At 45.7% G+C, this 21,646-nt stretch overlaps 2 protein-coding genes and 2 gene segments (V, D, J or C); all 4 read left to right on the plus strand.

Annotated features, from left to right (window-relative positions):
* The window catches only part of LOC100300510 (T cell receptor beta constant 1), a gene marked incomplete in the record, with an annotated part of 535,695 nt that overhangs the window by 451,252 nt on the left and 62,797 nt on the right, over positions 1–21,646 (plus strand).
* LOC509513 (uncharacterized) overlaps positions 1–21,646 on the plus strand; it is a 283,704-nt gene that overhangs the window by 217,866 nt on the left and 44,192 nt on the right.
* Positions 882–2,459, plus strand: LOC132345143 (T cell receptor beta variable 24-1-like). The segment is given in 3 exon segments: positions 882–1,465; positions 1,615–1,704; positions 1,834–2,459. Coding segments are annotated over 3 exon segments (540 nt in total).
* On the plus strand, positions 16,036–16,982 carry LOC112446442 (T cell receptor beta variable 27-like). The segment is given in 2 exon segments: positions 16,036–16,395; positions 16,522–16,982. Coding segments are annotated over 2 exon segments (354 nt in total).

Consider the following 21,646-nt stretch of genomic DNA (forward strand, 5'->3'; position numbering starts at 1 on the left):
ACCGCTGGACCACAAGAAAGTCCCCATGAGTTGGTAATTATTGAAGCCAGGTAATGTGGGGATGAAATTAAAAGATGCTTGCTCCTTGGAAGAAAAGTTATGATAAACCTAGACAGTATATTAAAAAGCAGAGACATTACTTTGCCAACAAAGGTCTGTAGAGTCAAAGCTATGGCTTTTCCAGTAGTCGTGTGTGGGTGTGAGAGTTGGACTATAAGGAAAGTTGAGCACTGAAGAGTTGATGCTTTTGAACTGTGTTATTGGAGAAGACTCTTGAGAGTCCCTTGGACTGCAAGGAGATCAAACCAATCAATCCTAAAGGAAATCAACCCTGAATATTCACTGGGAGGACTGATGCTGAAGCTGAAGCTCCAATACTTTGGCCACCTGATGTGAAGAGCTGACTCATTGGAAAAGACCCTGATGCTGGGAAAGATTGAAGGCAGGAGGAGAAGGGGACAGCAGAGGATGAGATGGTTGGATGGTATCACCAACTCAAAGGACATGAGTTTGAGCAAACTCCAGGAGATAGTGAAGGACAGGGAAGCCTGGCATGCTGCAGCCCATGGGGTCGTAAAGAATGAGGCATGACTGAGCAACTGAAAAACATCAAATGTGGGGACATGGAAGTTCATTATATGATTACATCTACTTGGCATATGTTAGAAATTTTCATAACCAAAAGAAAAAACATTAGAAAGAAGGCTTGCCCAATGTGAGATGAAGTGGGATTGACTGTGGTGGGATGCCATGATATAGCCACAGATTGGGTGGAGCCAGGACAAGCTCAAACAGCAAACACCATTTGCTTATTATGTCACAAAGGGCTTCAGATCATCATAGCTGAACTATGGCATTATTTGTAGTATGTTGTCTTGAAATCCTGAGCACTTGCCTCCTAAAATCAGGAACAATTTATGTTATGCTGAAATTCTCTCTCTTGAAGGAACCATTTACAGTTATTCAAAATATGAGTGAAGATGTTAATATTTCTTTGAAATCTATGCCCATATTAAGTGACTATCTCCCTGCCATGCACCAATACTTGCAGTAAAGATACGCACCTTGAAAACATTGACCAGAAAAGCATCAGCCATTTAAAGAACTGTGGCAATTTGAAACAAAGTTATCACGTTGCCCTTCTTTTAAAAAAATTCTCAAACTTCCCAGTGCATATATTCAAGTTGGAAAACTTATCTAGACCTGAGTTAGAAAAAAATAAATGCAGAAAAATAGAAAAGTTAAGCAAACTTCCAGTGAGACTAGACTCCTTTTGTTTGAGAGGATTCTGAATGTTCTCTGTTGCCTAGCCAACTGGGAGGGTGATGGTTCCTTGAATGACTGAAATAGATAAGGTCTGAGAAGCAGAGACCTTGCTCTCTGACAGATGGCAGAGAAGAGGAAGGAGTAAAAATTTCAGCATCTGCTGATATGATACACAATAAGCCAAAGCACCACCTAAGAAGTAAGGGAGTGAAGAACGTTAGGGCCTTGGGGGATGTGATGGGAAAGGGTGTGGCTGCATCTTTCTCTGAGACTTGCTAAGTTGGGAGGGGCAATGACTTCCCTGACAGAATCTTTACAGTTTCCTATTTCCATGCCCTGTTCCCCCAGCACTCAAAGCTGAGACCATCTTCATCCCGCCTCTCCCCACCATCGGCTCCATGCTCCTCTGCTATGTGATCTTCTGTCTCCTGGGAACGGGTGAGTTTGGGAAACACAGGAAACCCTTGCCTTAAATTTCCCGGGTCGTGGCTGAAGCTTCTCCCTTGAGATCGTGGCAAGGCGTCCCTTCCTAGGCTCTGCTCTAGTTTCTCTCTTGTTTCCTCACAGGCTCCATGGATACCGGTGTTACCCAGACCCCAAGAAATAGGATCGCAAACACAGGAAAGAGCACTGTACTGGAATGTTCTCAGACTAAGGGCCATGAGTCCATGTACTGGTATCGACAAGACCCAGGACGGGGGCTCCGGCTGATCTACTTCTCCTACGGTATCGATGATATTAACAAAGGAGATGTCTCTGATGGGTACAATGTCTCTCGTAAGGAGGAGGCAAAATTCTCCCTCTACCTAGAGCCTGCTACTCCCAACCAGACAGCCATTTACTTCTGTGCCAGCAATATTTGCACAGTGCTTCCTGGCCACCTGCTCTCTACACAGAAAGACCGCTGTGTTTGCTTGGAAGGGCACACAGACTTCCTCGATGTGGGGTGTGGGTTCCTTAGAGGTTGTTTCTATGCTGTGTGAGCCCCAGTCTAAACTTAGGGCCACCTTGGGTCAGTGTCCCCAGGCCATGGGGTGACTCCTAAACCCCAGCCTAGACTGATCCTACCTCCCCTGCCTACTGAACCTCTTTTTTTTTTTCTAGTGGGGTAGTGGCCAGCCCAATACTGTCCTCCTGGGAGAATGAGCCTGAGCATTTGGGAACACCATAGTGATTTTTAATAAAAGCATTTCCTATTAGCTTTTCCACATTGTGGCTTTTAATGGTCCTTTGATGTCTGTCTCCACCTACCTTTCTGTATCCTCATCCACTCTGTTAAAGCTGACAGCCCCTTTATCCTGCCAGCCCTTTCTCATCCCATCCCTTCCAAGCCTACTCTTTAGGTCTGTAGTTGGTTGCCTTTATACCAAGAACAAACTGACTAACTCATTTTCTAAAACTTCATTCTAAGTAAATTTAATCACCATTAAATCTGACTCAGAAGATGAAGTTAGTCACTGGAGAATGTGATCTATAAAAGTTATTTTTCACCTACTGCCTGACACATGGATCTCTGCTGAGATCAATCTTAACCTGCAAGAGCAAATAGACTCGCTTCATTTTCTGAATTCCAAAATACTTGCCTGCTGTCCAGCATGGAGCCAAAGCTAGGAGCTTGGAGACTGCCCTTTCTCTCAGGACATTGGAAAAAACCCTGACTGCCCTGCGGGGAGGACCCTACTAGGAGCCAGTGAACTCTAGACACAAAAGTGCTTAATCAGAGGCTGCTAAGTATGATGCAAAAGTCTGCCTGAGAATCAGGTCGAAGCCTTCCTTGAGGGGTTTGTCTTCTTAACTCATAAACCTCAATTATTTCCACAGAAGAATCCACAGGACCTGATAACAGTTCAGATACAAAAAGCCCAGTTTCTTTTATTTTCTACCTGTTCTAATTGGGGGAAAAGTCATAGTTCTTTGTTTCATTCTCCTTTACTACTTCTATTTCATCTGCTATCCCTTTAAAAAAGAAATCAGTTTTCTGTGGACTTTTGTTCCCAGCTTTTCTATGCACGCTTCTTCAGCAGTCTCATCTGTAATAATAATTTATCTTTATTTCATAAACTAACTGTTCCATTTGTCTACTGAACATTTTTAGTGGTAGATATTCCTAGACTTTTCTTTTGCCCTCTTTCCTCCTCACTGTAAATATTCATCCTTAACCTTCTCATGGGCTTCCCAGGCAGTGCAGGGGTAAAGAATCTGCCTGCAATGAAGAAGACCCAGGTTCAATCCCTGGGACAGGAAGATGCCCTAGAGAGAGGAATGGCTACCCACTCCAGTATTCTTGCCTTGAGAATTCCATGGACAGAGGATCCTGAAGGGCTACAGTCCTTGGGGTCTCAAAGAGTTGGACACGACTGGGTGACTAACACTGAACCTTTCCATCCATGATCATGACAATTTCTTTCATAAGTTCCTAACTGGTAAATCCAACCTCTACTGGCCACTTCCAGCTGGATGCTCCACAATTCAAAGTCAAGTAATTTATTGCTGAATTGGTTGCCTTTCCACCCCTACCTGCATCCATTCTGGCCCATGTATTGTATTTCTGTGTCAGTGATTGGAGCAGTGCCTCTGAGCTCCTCTTTTCCATTAGTCCTCACATTGCTTTGCTTGATAAATCTATTACTTCTATATGGCACATTGTCGTAGATTTGGTTTCCTGGAAAATGGACATTGCAGGGGGCATTAATGTGCAGGAAAGTTATTAGAAAGTGACTTATGAGCCACATGGATGGAAGGAAGAAGGGGAAGTGGGGCTGGCTTGCAGCCTCAACAAAGGCCTAAGCTACATCCCCAGGGGGCTGGGAAGTTGTGTGACCGTAGAACTATCCAAAGTTAAGGTGAGGGGCCCATGTCTTAAGCTCATTTCCACGGCAGCCATGTCACTGGGATAGTGGCCCTGAGAAAAGGCATGCCCTCAGGGGAAGAGGTGCCTCTGTAGCCAAGACAATCCACAAGGAGGGTGTTCAGCCAGCAGTGCTCCTACAGATGGGGGAGAATGTCCTTCATGCCTGAAGGGGGAGACAGGAGACTATCACAGTCTCTGATACACACATTTATCGGATTCAGCTGCTCCTTTCCTCCCCCGTTGCTTCTATTTCATGCAGGCCTTTGTCACCTGTGACTGGGGAGAAATACATCACCCTTCTCACCACCCCACCAGCCTCTCCCTGTATCTGCTTTTCTTCCATCTCGGACATTCCCACCAGCCTGATTGGGTCTGTCATTCTTTACTTGGTGCACAAAGCCCTCTATAAATGAGTCTCTATCTAAAAATATAGCCAAGTCTTCCAAATCCACGCCAGCACTTATAGTCTAGTTCTACTGAAGGTTTTGTGTTTCCCTGAATAGGCCAAGCTGAATTGCACAGCTAATGGCACCCCACTCCAGTACTCTTGTCTGGAAAATCCCATGATGGAGGAGCTTTGTAGGCTGCAGTCCATGGGGTTGCAAAGAGTCAGACACGACTGAGCAACTTCAAACACACACACACACACACCTTTGCCAATACTCTCTCCTGTGTCTGAAATGGGTGATTACTTCTTGACCACTGGGCTCACTCCTGAACATCCTTTCATTCTGAGCTCAGAGGTTAGCTTATCCATAGAGGCTCTCCTGACTCCTACAAAGAAGTCTTAGCTCCTATCTATTTCAAAACTACCATAGTCAGTGCATTCTTCCATCATTCTTTCTATACTCACTCTTCTCAAGACTCTATATTCTTCAGTTTCAGAGTCATGTCCCTCCAATTATGTATCCCTAGATTGAGTGTAATGTTTGACTTAATGAAGAAAAGATAGAAGAAAAGGAGGGAGGGAGGCAGGGAAGGAAAATAGACTCAAATATGTCTCAAGTAGTCTTCATGATTTTCTTCCAGGTAGTATGTTTTCTGAGTTCTGGCACATGTGTATTTAAGTGCTCCGCACCCCCTGACCTACCAGTCCTTTTAAGCAGAATTATATAAGAAGACAAAGAAGAGTGGAAAGTGAGAGAAGCTGGACCAAAAGTGTATAGAGACGTATGGGACAATTATGGCTGATGATTCCTGCATCCTCAAGTGTTGACATTTAGAAATTCTCAGCAGTTGCTGCAGAGACCTCCCTGGGTGTCTACTCAGCTGTTCAGTTGTGTCCAACTCTGTGACCTCATGGACTGTAGCCCGCCAGGCTTCTCTGTCCATGGAATTTTTTAGGCAGGAATCCTGGAGTGGGTTGCCATTTATACTCTAGGGGATCTTCCCGACCCAGGAATTAAACCCACATCTCTCGCATCTCTTGCATTGGCAGGCAGATTTTTTACCACTGAGCCACCTGGGAAGCCAGAGACTTCCTTAGCTATACCGGAAAGGTAAGTCATTCGTGAGTTATTCTTGGATTGAGAAACAAGGGATAGATGTTTTATCCCTGCCTTCAAGCATCCCTTCATTTGAGGACCTGAGCTTCTCTCATATCTACTCCCAACCCAACTTCTACCCCATCATTCTTCCCTCTTTCTTTAATCACTTCTACTGTGAGACACAGATTTTACATCCAGTTGCTGCTGAGAACTTTTACCAGCTCATCACTTATCCAAAAACCTTCTCACACTTGGAACAACCGAAAGTCTCTCTCCTTCCTGTTTCTTTAAAATTCATCAGAAAGAATCCTCCCAAGTCGTTAAGTATCTGTTCACCAATTCCACCTTATTTTCGGCAGGTGGCAGTAAATTTTCATTTATTTTTCTCTTGCTGGCGACTTTCTATTAAAGTAAGATCAACTTCAAAGTAAAAGCAAAGGATAAATGTCACTAATGATTTGAATGATAACTCTTGTCTTAAAGGAGCCCTTAATGGAACAAGAGGTTTGGTCAGTTATAATTGTTATATTTCTTGAGGACGTATGAGAGACCTAGAGTGAGCAGGAGCCTATAGGTGTTACATACAATAAGTGAAGACTGAAGAGATGGTCCTCAAATTGTTGTTGTTGTTTAGTCTCTAAGTTTTGTCTTACTGTCTTGCAACCTCATGGACTGTAGTCTGCCAGGCTCCTCTGTCCATGGGATTTCCCAGGCAAGAATGCTAAAGTGGCTTGCCATTCCCTTCTCCAGGGGATCATCCCACCCCAGGGATCAAACCCATGTCTCTTGCATTGGTGGGAGGATTCTTTACCACTAAGCCACCTGGGAAGCCCTGATCCTCAAATAACGAATCCATAATAGTCAAAATCCAAAACCCCAGGTCAGCAGCCTCTATGCAAGAATTTTATTGAATGTCAGCTGTGTTTTCTAGTGAACTGGGGCAAAGGGAACAGACAAAGAGGGAAAAGATCCTGGGATTAACCTCTGTGACTCACAGTCAAAGCTAAAATTTTTTCTTGAGATGAAATGAAGAAAAGAGAGGAGAGGGGAGAGTGGTTTGGAAGCTGTTTACTGCAGCAGCACCCAGAATTTTTTAGCCAACATTACCAAAGTCTGTACTGGAAAAAACTGTGGATCTCAGTTTTCTGCTCTGGTGCAATTGACGATGCAGTTAAAAGAAAGATGAACCTAATATCATGAAGCCTAAGTTGAGAAAGTGGATGAAATCTGAACACCAAGTAGTGAGAAATGAGACAGAGAACAATGTGTGGTTATCACACAATAATAACAGCATATTTTCTGAGAACTCAGTGATGGCCAGTCACTGTTTTAAATGCTTCGTATGTATTGCCTCAATTAATCCTCACAACATGCTCTCCTGCATCATGTTTGACCAAGCCACTCTGTTGCCTGAATGTTCTCTCTCAGTTTTGTAGACTTCTGACCAATTCATCCTTCCAAACTCATCTCAAACATCACTTCCTTTTCTAACCTCCCTAATTAGACAAAATCCTCCTATTATAAACTTTCAGAGCTTTGGTGTCCTCATCTACTTAGTTTGTAAAACAGGTGTGATTTAATGTTTCATCAAAAGAGTAGAGACTTAAGATAAGCCAAGCAGCTAGCCTGTTGTGGATGAGATAAGTGAACAAAAATATTAGTCTTCTGATGGGTAAAGGGATATACATGACAGCATGCTATCAACAGGATGTGGGGCCCAGAAATGCAGCAACATTGCCATCACAGTCTTGATGAGTTCACCAATTGCTCATCCCACTTCCCCAGACCTGGGAGGCACTCTCCTGGCCCTGACTGCGGCATGGCTGTCAGGCTCCTCTGCTCTGTGGCCCTTTACCTGTTGGGTGCAGGTGAGTCACAGATGCAGAATTCCCAAAAAACAAACAGGAACAGCTTTCTCTGTGCTAGGTTTGCTTCCGGCTTCAGCATTAAGGCCCATCTTGGACTCCGTGACCAATTTTTGCCTTTTTCTCTCAGGCTTCTCTGATGCTGATATTTACCAGACCCCAAGATACTGTGTGATAGGGATGGGAAAGAAGATTACTCTAGAATGTTCTCAAACTATGGGCCTTGACAACATGTACTGGTATCAGCAAGACCCAGGAATGGAACTGCAGCTGATCCATTATTCATACGGGGTTAATACCACGGAGAAAGGAGAGCGCTCGTCTAGGTCGACTGTCTCCAGATTAAGCAAAGAGCACTTTCCCCTGACGCTAGAGACCGCCAACTCCTCACAGACGTCTAGCTACTTCTGCGCCAGCGGTGACTACACAGCACGACACAGGCCCCCACAGACTGCACAAAAAGGCAGTCACAAAGGCCAAGAAGTCCCACCTGCTTAAATCCCACCTCAAACTACGGAAGCTGCTGCAAATCTCCCGGACACCTCAGCCCTGAGGGGCCTGTGTGGCCTGAGCAACAATCTGGCCAGAAAGCAATTCCTGGGTCAGTGTCTCCCAAGCTGGGGAAGGGCCCAGTCAGTCAGGACTGACTTCCCCCCTGCCTCTGACTACACTGCCCAGTGAGACTTGAATAAATTGTGTCCCTCAAGGTAAGTGGGATATTAATTTGATAGTTGCCTAATAGACACCTGCAGGGGAGCCTTTGCTAGCTAAGAAACAGGAAACGTTTCCTTTGACTTCTTCCACAGATTGTCTGTCTCTGGTTAATGGTTCCTTCCTCACATCAGACTTGTTTCTTTACACACAGCAACTCGAAGTCCTTTCCTTTCCCCACCTCAGTCCCCCTTCTCACAACTTCAGGTCTCCTTCTGTGATTTTGAGCTGGAAATAAAAGAAGGATCTGAACTGATTATTTTCACTACTCTGTGTGCACAGTTGCTCAGCCATATCGAGCACTTTGCAGCCCTGTGGACTGTAGCCCGACAAGCTCCTCTGTCCATGGGATTTTCCAGGCAAGAATACTGGAGTGGGTTGCCATTTCCTTCTCCAGGGGATCTTCCCGACCCAGGGATCGAACCCACGTCTCCAGCATCTCTTGCATTGACAGGAGGATTCTTTACCACTGAGCCATCTGGGAAGCTTACCTCTACCTCTAATTTAATGGAATTTTAACAAAATCTACATGAGGCATAAGGAATGGAAATGGTGCCTACAAAGAAAACCCTCCAACCTCTTCCCTTTATTCAACCCTGAATTTCTTCAGCGACCACCCTGCCCACTGGGAAGCCATTTCACAGGCCAATGCTTCTTCTTACTTGGACACAACAAGCCCAAGGGGTGTTGATTTTTATCTGCATGGGGCCAGACCGGGAACCTTGAAGAGATCTGTTGCTACTCAGACAATGGGCAACAATGCAGTTGTCCGTGACAGATAAATGAAATCATCACGTTCTATCAAGTCTAAGAGGTTTTTCCCTCCTTTTTAAAGCAGTGGGGGAAGAGGGTGTGGTCTCTGGCCAGGAAGCAGATGAAACATGTTGGTTTCAGAGACTAAATTCATCTCAGGGGCAAACAGCATTCCTCATTTGACGCTACCATGTGCAACAGGCTCCTCTGCTGTGTTGTTCTTTTGCTTCTCAGAGTAGGTGAGTCCTGATCACAGGTGAGGAACCACGGTCACTGGCTTTCCAGGCTCCGGCGACCAAATGTCTTCTCAGGACCGTAGCACTGGGCTCCCCTCCCCAGCCTGTCCTTCTGTCATCCCTGCTTTATCTCCCACAGGCCTTAAGGATGCTGCAGTCACACAGTTCCCAAGGCGCAGGATCTTGGAGACTGAAAAGGAATTCACTCTACAGTGTTCTCAGAAAATGAATCATTATGCAATGTACTGGTATCGCCAAGATCCGGGATTTGGACTTCGGCTGATCTATTATTCAACTGGCCCTGACTCCTTTAAGAAAGGAGATGTCCCTGAGGGGTATCACGTCTCTCGAGATGAGTTGGAACATTTCCCCCTGACCCTGAAGTCCGCCAGCCCCAACCAGACATCTGTGTACTTCTGTGCCAGCGCTGAATCCACAGCGTGGCACGGCTGCTTCCTCTCTGCACAAAAAGAGGGGCAGACCGAGGTCCTCAAGATTCCTGACCCCAACTAGAAGTTTTTCAAAAGCCTGCACCTAAGCCCTGCCCTGCCCTTACTATTCTTTACTCTCCTCTTCCCATTCTTGTCCTTCTAACTCTTTCTCTATTGTAACCAAAACCTTTGTTTCTGCTTGATATTCCACTTGACTACAGGCTCTTAACCCAATGTGAATGTTTTCTAAAACAGACTTCAATTTTCAGATTCAGATGTAAGAAAATTCTGATGAAATTGAATTCTGTTCAATTAAGAAAAAAGGGCCCTCAGATCTGCAAAGATGTTCAAAGATTCTTCAGTGAGTCTCTCAATGAGTTATCATGTTGTGTGGGAAAATAGGTAGGGGACTGAGATGACCTCAGACATTGAAGGGCTTCCCAGGTGGCTCAGCAGGTAAAGAAACTGGCTGCAATGCAGGAGATGCAGGCAGATGTGAGTTCGATCCCTGGGTCAGGAAGATCCCCTGGAGGAGGGCATAGCAACCCACTCCAGTATTCTTACCTGGGCAATCCCATGGGCAGAGGAGCCTGATGGTCTACACCCCATGGGGTCACAAAGAGTCAGACATGGCTGATGCGACTGAGCACGCGTGATACCCAGACATGGAATGGCCTGAGTAAGAGGACCCAGAGGGTGTTGAAAAGTTTTCAGACAATGTGTGGACCACCCAGAGAGAGGAGAAACTTACTTTGTGTGTGAGGGGAAGGAGTAGGAAGTGAAAAAGAAAATGAAATACGTTTGTCTTCAGGGATTATTAGGGAGCAGAACTTTAAGTTTACCGTGTAGTTCCCCCAAAGAAGCGTGTTTTGTGATAAGCAACTGTCCATGCCCTAGTCCTGGAACCTGTGAATATGTCCAGTTCAGTGCAGTGCAGTCCCTCAGTCGTGCCCAACTCTGCAACCCAATTAGACACATAGGCCCTTAAGAGCCCCTGATGTCCGTGTACTTTGAGGAGGGTTCCATCTGCTGTTACTGGCTTTGAAGATGGAGGAAGGGGGTCAAAGGGACGTGGGTGGTCTCTAGGAATTGAAAAAGACAAACCACAGCACGCCAGGCCTCCCTGTCCATCACCAGCTCCTGGAGTCCACCCAAACTCATGTCCATTGAGTTGGTGATGCCATCATCCTCTCATCCTCTGTCGTCCTCTTCTCCTCCTGCCCTCAATCTTTCCCACCATCAGGGTCTTTTCAAATGAGTCAGCTCTTCGCATTAGGTAGCCAAAATATTGGAGTTTCAGCTTCCACATCAGTCCTTCCAATGAACACCCAGGACTGATCTCCTTTAGGATGGACTTGTTGGATCCCTTACGTGAAAAAAGAGAATTAGATTTGTAGATGCAGCTAAATTTGCTAATCAGTTGACCTCAAGATAGGGAGTCGCCTGAATCATCCTGTGGACCCAACTAGACACATAGGCCCTTAACAGCCCCTGGCGTCCGTGTACTTTGAGGAGGGTTCCATCTGCTGTTACTGGCTTTGAAGATGGAGGAAGGGGTCCAAGGGACGTGGGTGGTCTCTAGTTATTGGAAAAAACAAATAAACAGATTCCCCCCTAGAGTCCCAGGAAAGGTACAAATCCCTGCATACTTTGATTTCACCCTAATGAGACCCATGTCAAACTTCTAACCTATGGTAAGATAGTTAATTTATGTTCTTTTAAGCCACTGAGTTTGGATAATTTTGTAACAGTGAAGAGCAAAACCTGACTCCAGGTTGGGTCTCCTTCTTAGACTTAAATCTTTGCTTTTTGTTGCTCTTATTATAATCATACATAATGGCCTGACTCTGGGAACCCTGCCCTTCTGCCTGAATGTTAAATAAGTGGCTCATTCAGCTCACTGAACAAAGAGACAATCTGATTCTGCCCACAGGGCTTCCCAGTGGCGCTAGTGGTAAAGAACCCATCTGTCGATGCAGGAGACATAAAGGGACGAGGGTTCTATCCCTGGTTGGGAAGATCGCTTGGAACAGGAAACGGCAACCCACTCCAATATTCTTGCCTGGAGAAGCTCATGGACAGAGGAGCCTGGAGGGCTACAGACCAGAGGGCTGCAGAGCATCAACACTACTGAAGTGACTTAGCATGCAGCACCTGTGAATGGCTATAGGAAAGCAGAAATTAACACATTCCTCCCCCCACCCCCCAATGCTGGCCAAGCCAAGACAAACTAATGGCCTTTTTACTTTACTACCTCACCTTCTCCCCTTCTCTGTTCTGTTAAAAGAAACTGGCATCCAAACCCCAATAATATGATTTTGGGGGGATGTTAGTCTGCCATCTTCTTGGTCTGCTGGCTTTCCAAATAAAGTCTCTATTCCTTATCTCAACTCCTCATCTCCCTATGTATTGGCTGATCCTGTGGTGAGCAGAGTGGGCTTGGATTTGGTAAACATTTGTTATATAGCAGGAATAGAAAGCTAATACAGAGCCCTACTGCCAAGCAGCTGCAAGAAGAGGGCTAATGAAGAAAGCTACTCTGTGAGCAGTCTAAGAGGGAAAGGGCTAAGGATGGGAGCTTGAATCAGATGATGCACTTTTAAAGGAGGATGCTACCAATGTCTGCTCTTGACAAACTCCATTTCTGCTAATGCCTCATCTCCGCAGGTTTAGGATTAGAAAGTTCCAGCAGGGAGCCCCACAGTCATTGCTAGCCTCAGGGAGGTACTGTTCTCCTGGGAAGAATTCCTTCCTTTGATCTGACAGTCTCCGAGAGGTAGTGCAGAGCCACCAGGGTGCTGCTGTCAAGGAAAGCAAGGAGGTGTGACACATGAAGTCACCCTCCAAACAGCAGAAGATTGCAATTTGCCCTTGTTGTTGAGCATATCAGAAGTCCATTCACTTTTCTGCTTCATTCCACCATAAAGTGACCACACAAACACACTCATATACATAGGGGGAAAGAGAGAAAGAGAGATGGAAACTGGGAGAAAGAGAGAGAAAGGGAAAAAGAAAAGAAAGGATCAACCTCCCCTTTGTGAAATGAAAAATATCTCCTGCCATATCAATAAACAAGAAATTTCAGAGCCATCAGCTATTTCTGGACTCAATAAGTGAATCAGTTCAGTTCAGTCACTCAGTCATGCCCTACTCTTTGGGACCCCATGGACCGCAGCATGCCAGGCTTCCCTGTCCATCACCAACTCCCGGAGCTTGCTCAAACTCACGTCCGTTGAGTCGGTGATGCCATCCAACCACCTCATCCTCTGTCATCCCCTTCTCCTCCTGCTCCCAATCCTTCCCAGCATCAAGGTCTTTTCCAATGAGTCAACCCTTTGCATAAGGTGGCCAAAGTACTGGAGTTTCAGCTTTAGCATCATTCCTTCTAATGAACACCCAGGACTGATCTCCTTTAGGATGGACTGGTTGGACCTCCTTGCAGTCCAAGGGACTCTCAAGAGTCTTCTCCAACAGCACAGTTCAAAAGCATCAATTCTTCGGTGCTCAGCCTTCTTCACAGTCCAACTCTCACATCCATACATGACCACTGGAGAAACCACAACCTTGACTAGATGGACCTTTGTTGGCAAAGTAATGTCTCTGCTTTTGAATATGCTATCTAGGTTGGTCATAGCTTTCCTTCCAAGGAGTAAGCGTCTTTTAGTTTCCTGGCTGCAGTCACCAGAAGTAAAATAGGATTTGAAGGATGGTGAAAATTCTATAGTCTGTTTCTATATTCAGGATCATCCAGAGGTAAAAAAACAATGCTGTGTTTAAAGGGAAAAGTGTGTTCTACTTGCAGGGATTTTAAAGAGATGTTTCCTCAGTTGGGTAGAGGCAAGCATGATTATTATTGTCAAGAAATTGTCAGCCAGGAGGAGGATGAGAGATGCAGGAGAGTTTACTAAGCAGAGCCTCAGAGAGGAGGCTGAGAGCAATTACTGAAGAGGCTCAGGGAAAGACAGAAAGAGATGGACAGTGCTGCGTAAAGGTGTTACATTAAAGTGTAAAAGATGGAGGAGCCATTCGGAGCTCCTGGACATCTCGAGGATTCTGTTTTCTTCTCACTCCCTTTGTTAGGATACAGGAGCCTGGCCCATATTGGGGAAGTGGAGTTCCCAAAACTCAAGTGTTGGCCTTGGGAAGGAGTGATCAGACGGGAGTTCTGAGAAGGAAGAGTGGGGAGGTATAGGAACTGGTTCCTAGTATAAGGATAAGGGGGACTCAGGTTAACAGCATCACTTCAGTGTTTTGCTTGATGTTGAGAAAGAAGAAACCAGAACAGCTTCACAGTCAACAGGACAGGGATGGGGGAAGAAGCATGTGTCTGAGGAGAATGAATTAGCTCATGGCTTGGTAAGAATATAGAAGCAGCTGCCTCCTAAATATTGGGTTAATCTAATATAGGAAGTGCTTGGGATAAACTATAAATCTTTGAGCTGTAATTGTCCACCTCTACGGTGTTGAAAGTACCACAGAATTTGGAAAATCCAAAAAAAAAAAAAAAAGAATTTGGAAAATCTAATGGATAAAAGCATGCATTGTCAGTTTATCTTTGTGAATGTAGACAAACTGAAAGATTTGGAAAGATGCAATTTGGAATGATAAGGTTTACTGAGTAAAGCAAAATTATTTACTTGAGGCAGGTTCATGAGAATTTTTCCCCTCTTCGAGAATGCTGTACCCATAGCTAGGATATTTGGAGGACTGCCTAGGACTGAAGTAGAGCCAATTTTGATCCCTACCATCTTTTCCAAAAAGAAACAGCACAGGGCTGTTGCTCCAGTGGTTAAGAATTCACCGTGCAATGCAGGGGATTCGGGTTTGATCCCTTGTCTGGGAAGATCCCACGTGGCGCAGGGCAATTAAGCCCGTGGACCACAGCTACTGAAGCCTGTGTGCCTAGAGCCTGAGCTCCACAACGAGAAGGCACCACAATGAGAAGCCCGAGCACTGCAAAAAAGACCCAGTGCTGCCAAAAATAATTTTTTTATATAAGGAATGGCACAGAAATAGAAAAAGAAAGAAGACTCCTCCTTAGAGCAGAGTTAATGTCATGACAGCAGCTGCATCTCCCTTATTTGTATGGAATAGGGACTGTTGGCCCTGAACTCATTCCACCATGAAGGAGACTGGGGGAAAGAAAGCCACCTCTGAAGTTTGAGATAAGGACCCATTTCTTGCCTGGAGATGACAGTGATTCAGCAAAGCTCTAGCTGTGGCTGAAGCAATTAGGAGGAAGGGGCAGTGTCTTTCCTTCTCCTCCTCCTGCCCAAGAATACTTTGGTTCCAGCAAAGCTCAAGAAAAACTCAAAGCTGTTCAATGCAGGGAAATATTCTCAGCAATCCCAGGAAAGTCACCTCAATGCAGGAAGGACATTGTGTCCTGGAAAAGGAGCAATATGTGAGTGGCTGGAGGAGCTAAGAAGATGCTATGACACCCCAGTTATAGGCAGAGCTTCCCGTAACTGTGAGCCAGAGCAGAGAACACAGCCTGGCTACAATTCAATATGCAGCGACAGAACCCGCCCATGTGGAGACCACAAACCAGGAAAGCCACACCCCACAGGCAGCAAAGAAACTGAACTGGCTGGTAAAAGTAAGAGGTTATTGAAGAAGGCAGATCTCTTCTCTGCCTTTCACAGCTTCTATAAGAGGAGAGGGAGAAGGCAATGGCAACCCACTCCAGTACTCTTGCCTGGAAAATCCCATGGACAGAGGAGCCTGGTAGGCTGCAGTCCATGGGGTCGCTAAGAGTTGGACATGACTGAGCGACTTCACTTTCACTTTTCACTTTCATGCATTGGAGAAGGAAATGGCAACCCACTCCAGTGTTCTTGCCTGGAGAATCCCAGGGATGGGGGAGCCTGGTGGGCTGCCATCTATGGGGTCGCACAGAGTCGGACACGACTGAAGCGACTTAGCAGCAGCAGCAGCAGCATAAGAGGAGAGAAAAGAGAAGGAAGAAAGATCCATCTAATACCAGCCTTGAGAAAAGAAGCTACTTACACAGTTGCTGTTGTTCAATCACTCAGTCGTGTGCGAATCTTTGTGACCACATGGACTGCAGCAAGCCAGGCTTCCCTGTCCTTCACCATCTCCCGGAGTTTGCCCAAACTCATGTCCATTGAGTCAATGATGCCAACTTACACTGGCTACTACTAAATTTAATCTGCTAACAAGAAAAAAGCCCTGAGTCTAGGATCTTGAACTGAATACAGACTGATAAAAATAACCCATAAAGTGGATTTGGCTAAGTTTTTACACAGGAGATACTTTCAAGAGGTCGTGGTTAAAAAATACACCAATGGATAGTCAAAGATAGGAATAATCTTGGAATTTTTTCCTACAGAGTAGAAATGAGACCTTCTGAGGTAGAAAAACGGTTGCTTTGATGATAGTGGAAGTTTCATGTTCTCACATTTCTAAGTGATGACCAAATATGTTATACTGATTTTCATGATAAAGATATAAAAATACAGAAATATTTTTCAACTTTGACAAGAGGTGTGCTAATAAGAAGGTGTCAAATTGATAGAAACCAGCAGTCTCAGAGGAGGGCAAGGAAAATGCCAGTGACTGCAAGCCTTGCCAACCCACATTGGCCCAGGACCTGTGTTACCCTTCAGCCCTCTAAGGAAATGGGAGGAGCTGCTCTCCTGAAAGTGAGGGTCAAGTAACTGCAGAGAGACATCACAGAAACCAACTAGGGCCCCCAGGGCAGGCAAAGCCTGAGTGACACTGCCATGGGCCCCTGGCTCCTGGGCTGTTTCCTGTTTTATCTCCTGGGAGCAGGTGAGTCCCAGAACCCATGGGCAAGCCTTGGCTGTAGCTTGCCGGTTTTAGCTCAAGTCCTTCTGTGAAGGTTGCAGCACCAGGTGCCTCCTCAGCTTTCTCTTGCTCTACTTCCTTCCTCCACAGGCCCCCTGGAAGCCGATGTGACCCAGAGCCCAAGACACCGCATCACAGAGACCAGAACGAGGGTGACATTGACTTGTTCTCAGAATATGAACCATGATGCGATGTACTGGTATCGACAAGACCCAGGGCTGGGTCCAAAGCTGATCTACTTTTCAAGGAATGTTGGGTTTATTGAAAATGGAGATATCCCTGATGGATACACTGCCTCTCGAGAAGAGAAACCAAACTTCCCCCTGACCTTGGAGTTGGCCAGCACCAACCAGACCTCCTTGTACCTCTGTGCCAGCAGTGAATCCACAGTGTGACACAGCCAGCTGCTCTCTCCACAAAAAGGGCGGCCACAAGAGAGGAGGCTCCTCCCTTAGGAGGCCCCACTCAGCCAAGAGGACAAACTTCCCCACCATCAGAGACCCCAGGAGTCCTCCCTTGCCTCCCCAGCTTTGAGGAGTCTGAGCAAGGCAACCTGTTGGCAACGTGTTCCCCTCTTATTTCCGGTACCCACAAGCTTTTCAAAGTGCAGACAGGACACGCTCCCTGTGTGAAGTCTAGCACAGTAAATAATTCTAGTAAAGAATTTCTCTCCTAGAAAAGGAATTTTATGCATACTGCAATCCTTTGTCCTCGCTGAGCTTCACTGTAGCCCAAACTGAAGATTTCATTTTCAGCCCACTCACTCACCCAAATTTCAATCCCACCTGCTAGGACCTATTCCTGGAGGTTTTGACACTTGGGGAGAATAGCACATCTGAGTTGTTAACTAAATCTAATATCTCTCCCATTTCCTTCATCTCTGCAAGTGGTCTGCCATCCAGCCAAACACACAAGCCAGAGATGTAGGAGTTGTGCTCACCGTCTCAGACATACTCTTCCTCCACACTTAATCCACCACCATCGCCCGCACGCTTCTTAGTATTAAATTCCTTGCAAATTTTACTAATTTTCCTAATCTCACTGATAACACTGTGATCTGATATGTGGTCTCCCACCACCTTCCAATGTGCTCCCTGCCCCCACCCACAAACCACTCTGGAGCCTAAAACCCATCAGTGTCTTTCATTTACTTAAAGTCACAAGTTTATGGTAGTTCACAAGCTTCTCAACACCCTCCAAGATGCAGTCTTTGCACCTGTCTTCCTTCCTAATTGGGCTTCCCAGGTGGCACTCGTGGTAAAGAACCCACCTGCCAATGCAGGAGACATAAAAGATGCAGGTTTGATCCTGGGGTTAGGAAGATTCCCTGGAAGAAGGCATGGCAACCCACTCCAGTATTTTTGCCTGGGGAATCCATGGACAGAGGACCCTGGTGGGCTGCAGTCCACAGGGTCTCAAAGAGTTGGACACGTCTGAAGTGACTTCGCACGCACGCACGCACTTTCCTACCTGGAGAAGGAAATGGCAACCCACTCCAGTATTCTTGCCTGGGAAACCCCATGGACAGAGCAGCCTAGCGGGCTACCATTCGTGGGGTTGCAAGAGTTAGGCATGACTGAGGGACTAAACCACCACCTTCCTAAGAGGAACATCCTCTTTCAGTTACCACACCTGCTTTCCATTCAAGGAGACAGAGTCCACCTCCCTCAGGTCCCCATATCCATGCTACGCCGACTCACTCTTGGATCTTCACCAGTAATGTTCACTCTCCCAGAGAGTGTTTACTCTCTCCCTCTTCCTCTCCCTCTCTACCTGGACACCTAGCTGATGATTTCTCCACATACCAATCCAGAGGTCTTTTCCTCAGGAAGATTTCCTCGAATCCCTCATGGGATTATTTCCTCTGCTAAGTGCTCTAGTGAAGTGAAGTCGCTCAGTCGTGTCCGACTCTTTGCGACCCCATGGACTGTAGCCTACTAGGCTCCTCCGTCCATGGGATTTTCCAGGCAAGGGTACTGGAGTGGGTTGCCATTTCCTTCTCCAGAGGATCTTCCCAACCCAGGGATCGAACCCAGGTCTCCTGCATTGCAGGCCGACACTTTACCATCTGAGCCACTAGGAAAGTGCTCTAAAGACAGCCTAAACTATTATTCTCAGGGCAATTAACACACTCCATTGTTTGCTATTTAAAATTCATATGAATAAAGGCAAAGTCAACGAGAGCAGGGACCGTTCCTATACTGGTTACTTTTCCCCGTACTTACCAGAGTGCCTGAAAAGAGTCCTGTTATATGCATAAAGGAATTGGTCTTCTTTTCAATCATCTTCCCAATACTTCTCTGTCTTGTCCAGGATCTAAGTCCCCTGCAAAGTCCTCTCCCACACCTACCTTGGGGAAATGCCAGGGGTTTCCACCTGGGTACGTAAACAAGATAAATTACGTCCTCGGGTACTTTTATTCCTCCTCTACTGCAGCCCCCGTTTACTCTGTGCTATATGTCATCCAACAAGGATGTTGCCTCTCTTGGTACCACTGAGTATCCATTGGATTCTTTTCTGTTGAGCCCTAAAATACCTGTCGGCCACTGCAGATGCTTCAGCTTTGCAGCTCAATACAGCAAGACTGTACTATTGTTCCCAGTGGGTTCCATCATCACGCCCAGTAGAAAGTTTCCTGCCGAGTGGCATCTCTATTGATGAAAATACAAGAGAAAGCCTTTGGCTCAAACTTTTCTTTGTCAGTGCTGAAGGGGCAAGACTACAGATCTATGTCTTGATCTCCAACGTCTTACTGAGATTTTAGCACACAGTTTCATTCAATTACATACACTCCAACCATTCAAATAATAATTTTAACTTGAAGCAAGGGAAGACAGAGGACCTCATCCAAGACACAAATTCAGGCAGTAAAACCCAGCTGAGCTTAGAATCTGCTCATCTTTTTAAGAACTATGGCTGTATTACTGGGTAAGTTTATCCTGCCAGGCTCCATACCTACCCTTACTTCAAGGTGAGTTCTCTCCTGGGAATATCACACACACTGTCATACACAGAGACTTCCCCGGGACCATTCTCTCTTTTTCGCAAGACTTACCCAAGGTATTTCTGAACTACAATAATTGTTGCTCTTTAGGTCCAAGCCAGATTATACCTTTTATTTATGGCTGTGCTGTGTTCAGCCATGTCTGTAGTACCCCGGGCAAGGATACTGGAGTGGCTTGCCATGTCCTTCTCCAGGGGATCTTTCTCACCCAGGGATTGAACCCCCATGTCTCCTGCATTGGCGGGCTAATTCTTTACCACTGGCGCCACTTGGGAAGCCCCACTTTTATTATATTCTCAATATAAATAGAATTATACTAATTAAATCAAAGATGTCAGTGGAGACTGACACCCAAAGACTGCTTCCTGTGAAATAGAGTCTATATCCAATAACTTATTCTTAGTTCCTGGAAGTCATCACAAGTGAACCCTGTCTCATGAGAGACCCTGAGACAATGATGTCGACAGACCCCTTTGCACTTTTATAGAATCCACAAACCCAGTGCCCTCCATTGTATCAGAGCCTGGAGCTGCTGCTGCTGCTGCTAAGTTGCTTCAGTCGTGTCTGACTCTGTGCCACCCTATGGACAGCAGCCCACCAGGCTCCTCCATCCACAGGATTCTCCAGGCAAGAATACTGGAGTGGGCTGAGCCTGGAGCTGGCATACCACTATTCTTGACTTAGACCTGCCCTAAGGCACCAGTTTTCTCTTTGTTCTTAGGACCAGGAGAGTCCTAATTTAAACTGTTCCTTAAAGGAATTCAGTCTTGGTCTTCCTTATGGAATTTTTTTCTGGTGCCTAATCTCTACCTCAAATAATTGCTCACATGCTAAAGAAATATCTACAAAATTGGGTGGATTTTTAGAGCTAAAACATTCTATGGTCTGGATGTTTATGTTTCCCCCTCTACCCTGAATTTATGTTGAAATTCTAGTTGCAAATGTGATGGTACTGGAGGTGGGGCCTTTGGGAGATGATTACTGTATGCTTAATCACTCAGTCGTGTCGGACTCTTTGCAACCCTATGGACTGCAGCCCACCAGGCTCCTCTGTCCATGGAGATTCTCCAGGCAAGAATACTGGAGTGGGTTGCCATGCCCTCTTCCAGGGGATCTTCCCAACCCAGGGATTGAGCCCAGGTCTCCCGCAGGTTGCCATACCCTCTTCCAGGGGATCTTCCCAACCCAGGGATTGAGCCCAGGTCTCCCGCATTGCAGGTGGATTCTTTAATGACTGAGCCATCAGGGAAGCCCAGGGAAATGATTAGGTCAAAAGAATGGAGCCCTCATGGATGGAATTAATGCCCTTATGAAAGAAACCCCAGTGAGCTCCCTAGCCCACCCTCTAACCAAGTGAGGTTGCAAGAAGTCTACAACCAGAAAAGAGCACCCACCAATAATCCAAGCACTCTGATCTCAGACTTCCAACCTCCAGAACTGTGGGAAATAATTTCTGTAATTTATAAGCTACCCAGTCTGAAGTTCTGTTAAAGCAGCCAGACTAAAGCAGAACACTGCTCATGATTTGTTTTCTTAATTTTTGGTTCACTCACTGTCAATGTCCTTGGTAGACTACTATTTCTGTATTCTTCTATTAAATCAATTTTTTCCAATATTCCTTTCTCTTTCTCTCTTCTCATTACTTTATGCACTTTCTTGGAACAACATCATTCAAATTCATCACTTTAATAAAACTCTCTATTCTAACAACTATCAGATTCAGTATTCTAGTCAGTTACCTAATTTGAGGTTCAGCCCAACGCAACTTTCTACATGGTAATGTCACTTGAAATCTCCATTGGTACTTCAAACTCAATTTGCCATGTTCTACAAACTTAATCTTTCTGCCAGTCTTGATGAAAACTAATTCATTCAGTCTTTGGGGAGAAGGTCTTTAAAGCAGTAATCCACGTTAAATGAGGTCACGGGGACGGGCCATCCACCAGTATGGCTGGTGTCCTTACAAGAGGGAAAAATGAGGACACAGAGACACACAAAGAAGCAAGACAACGTGAGGACAGGGGAGAAGACGGCCACCAGCCCTCCAAGGACAGAGGCCTCCAGAGAAACCAACCCACCGACACTTTGATCTTGAACTTCCAGCTTCCAGAACAGTGAGAAGATAAATTTCTGTTAAGTCGCCCCTTCTACAGAACATTATTAAGGGAGCCCTAGTAAACTGAGAGGGCTCACCTCACAGGCCCTTGCTGT

The sequence above is a fragment of the Bos taurus genome, chromosome 4, assembly GCF_002263795.3.
Source record: "Bos taurus isolate L1 Dominette 01449 registration number 42190680 breed Hereford chromosome 4, ARS-UCD2.0, whole genome shotgun sequence".
Lineage (NCBI taxonomy): Eukaryota > Metazoa > Chordata > Mammalia > Artiodactyla > Bovidae > Bos > Bos taurus.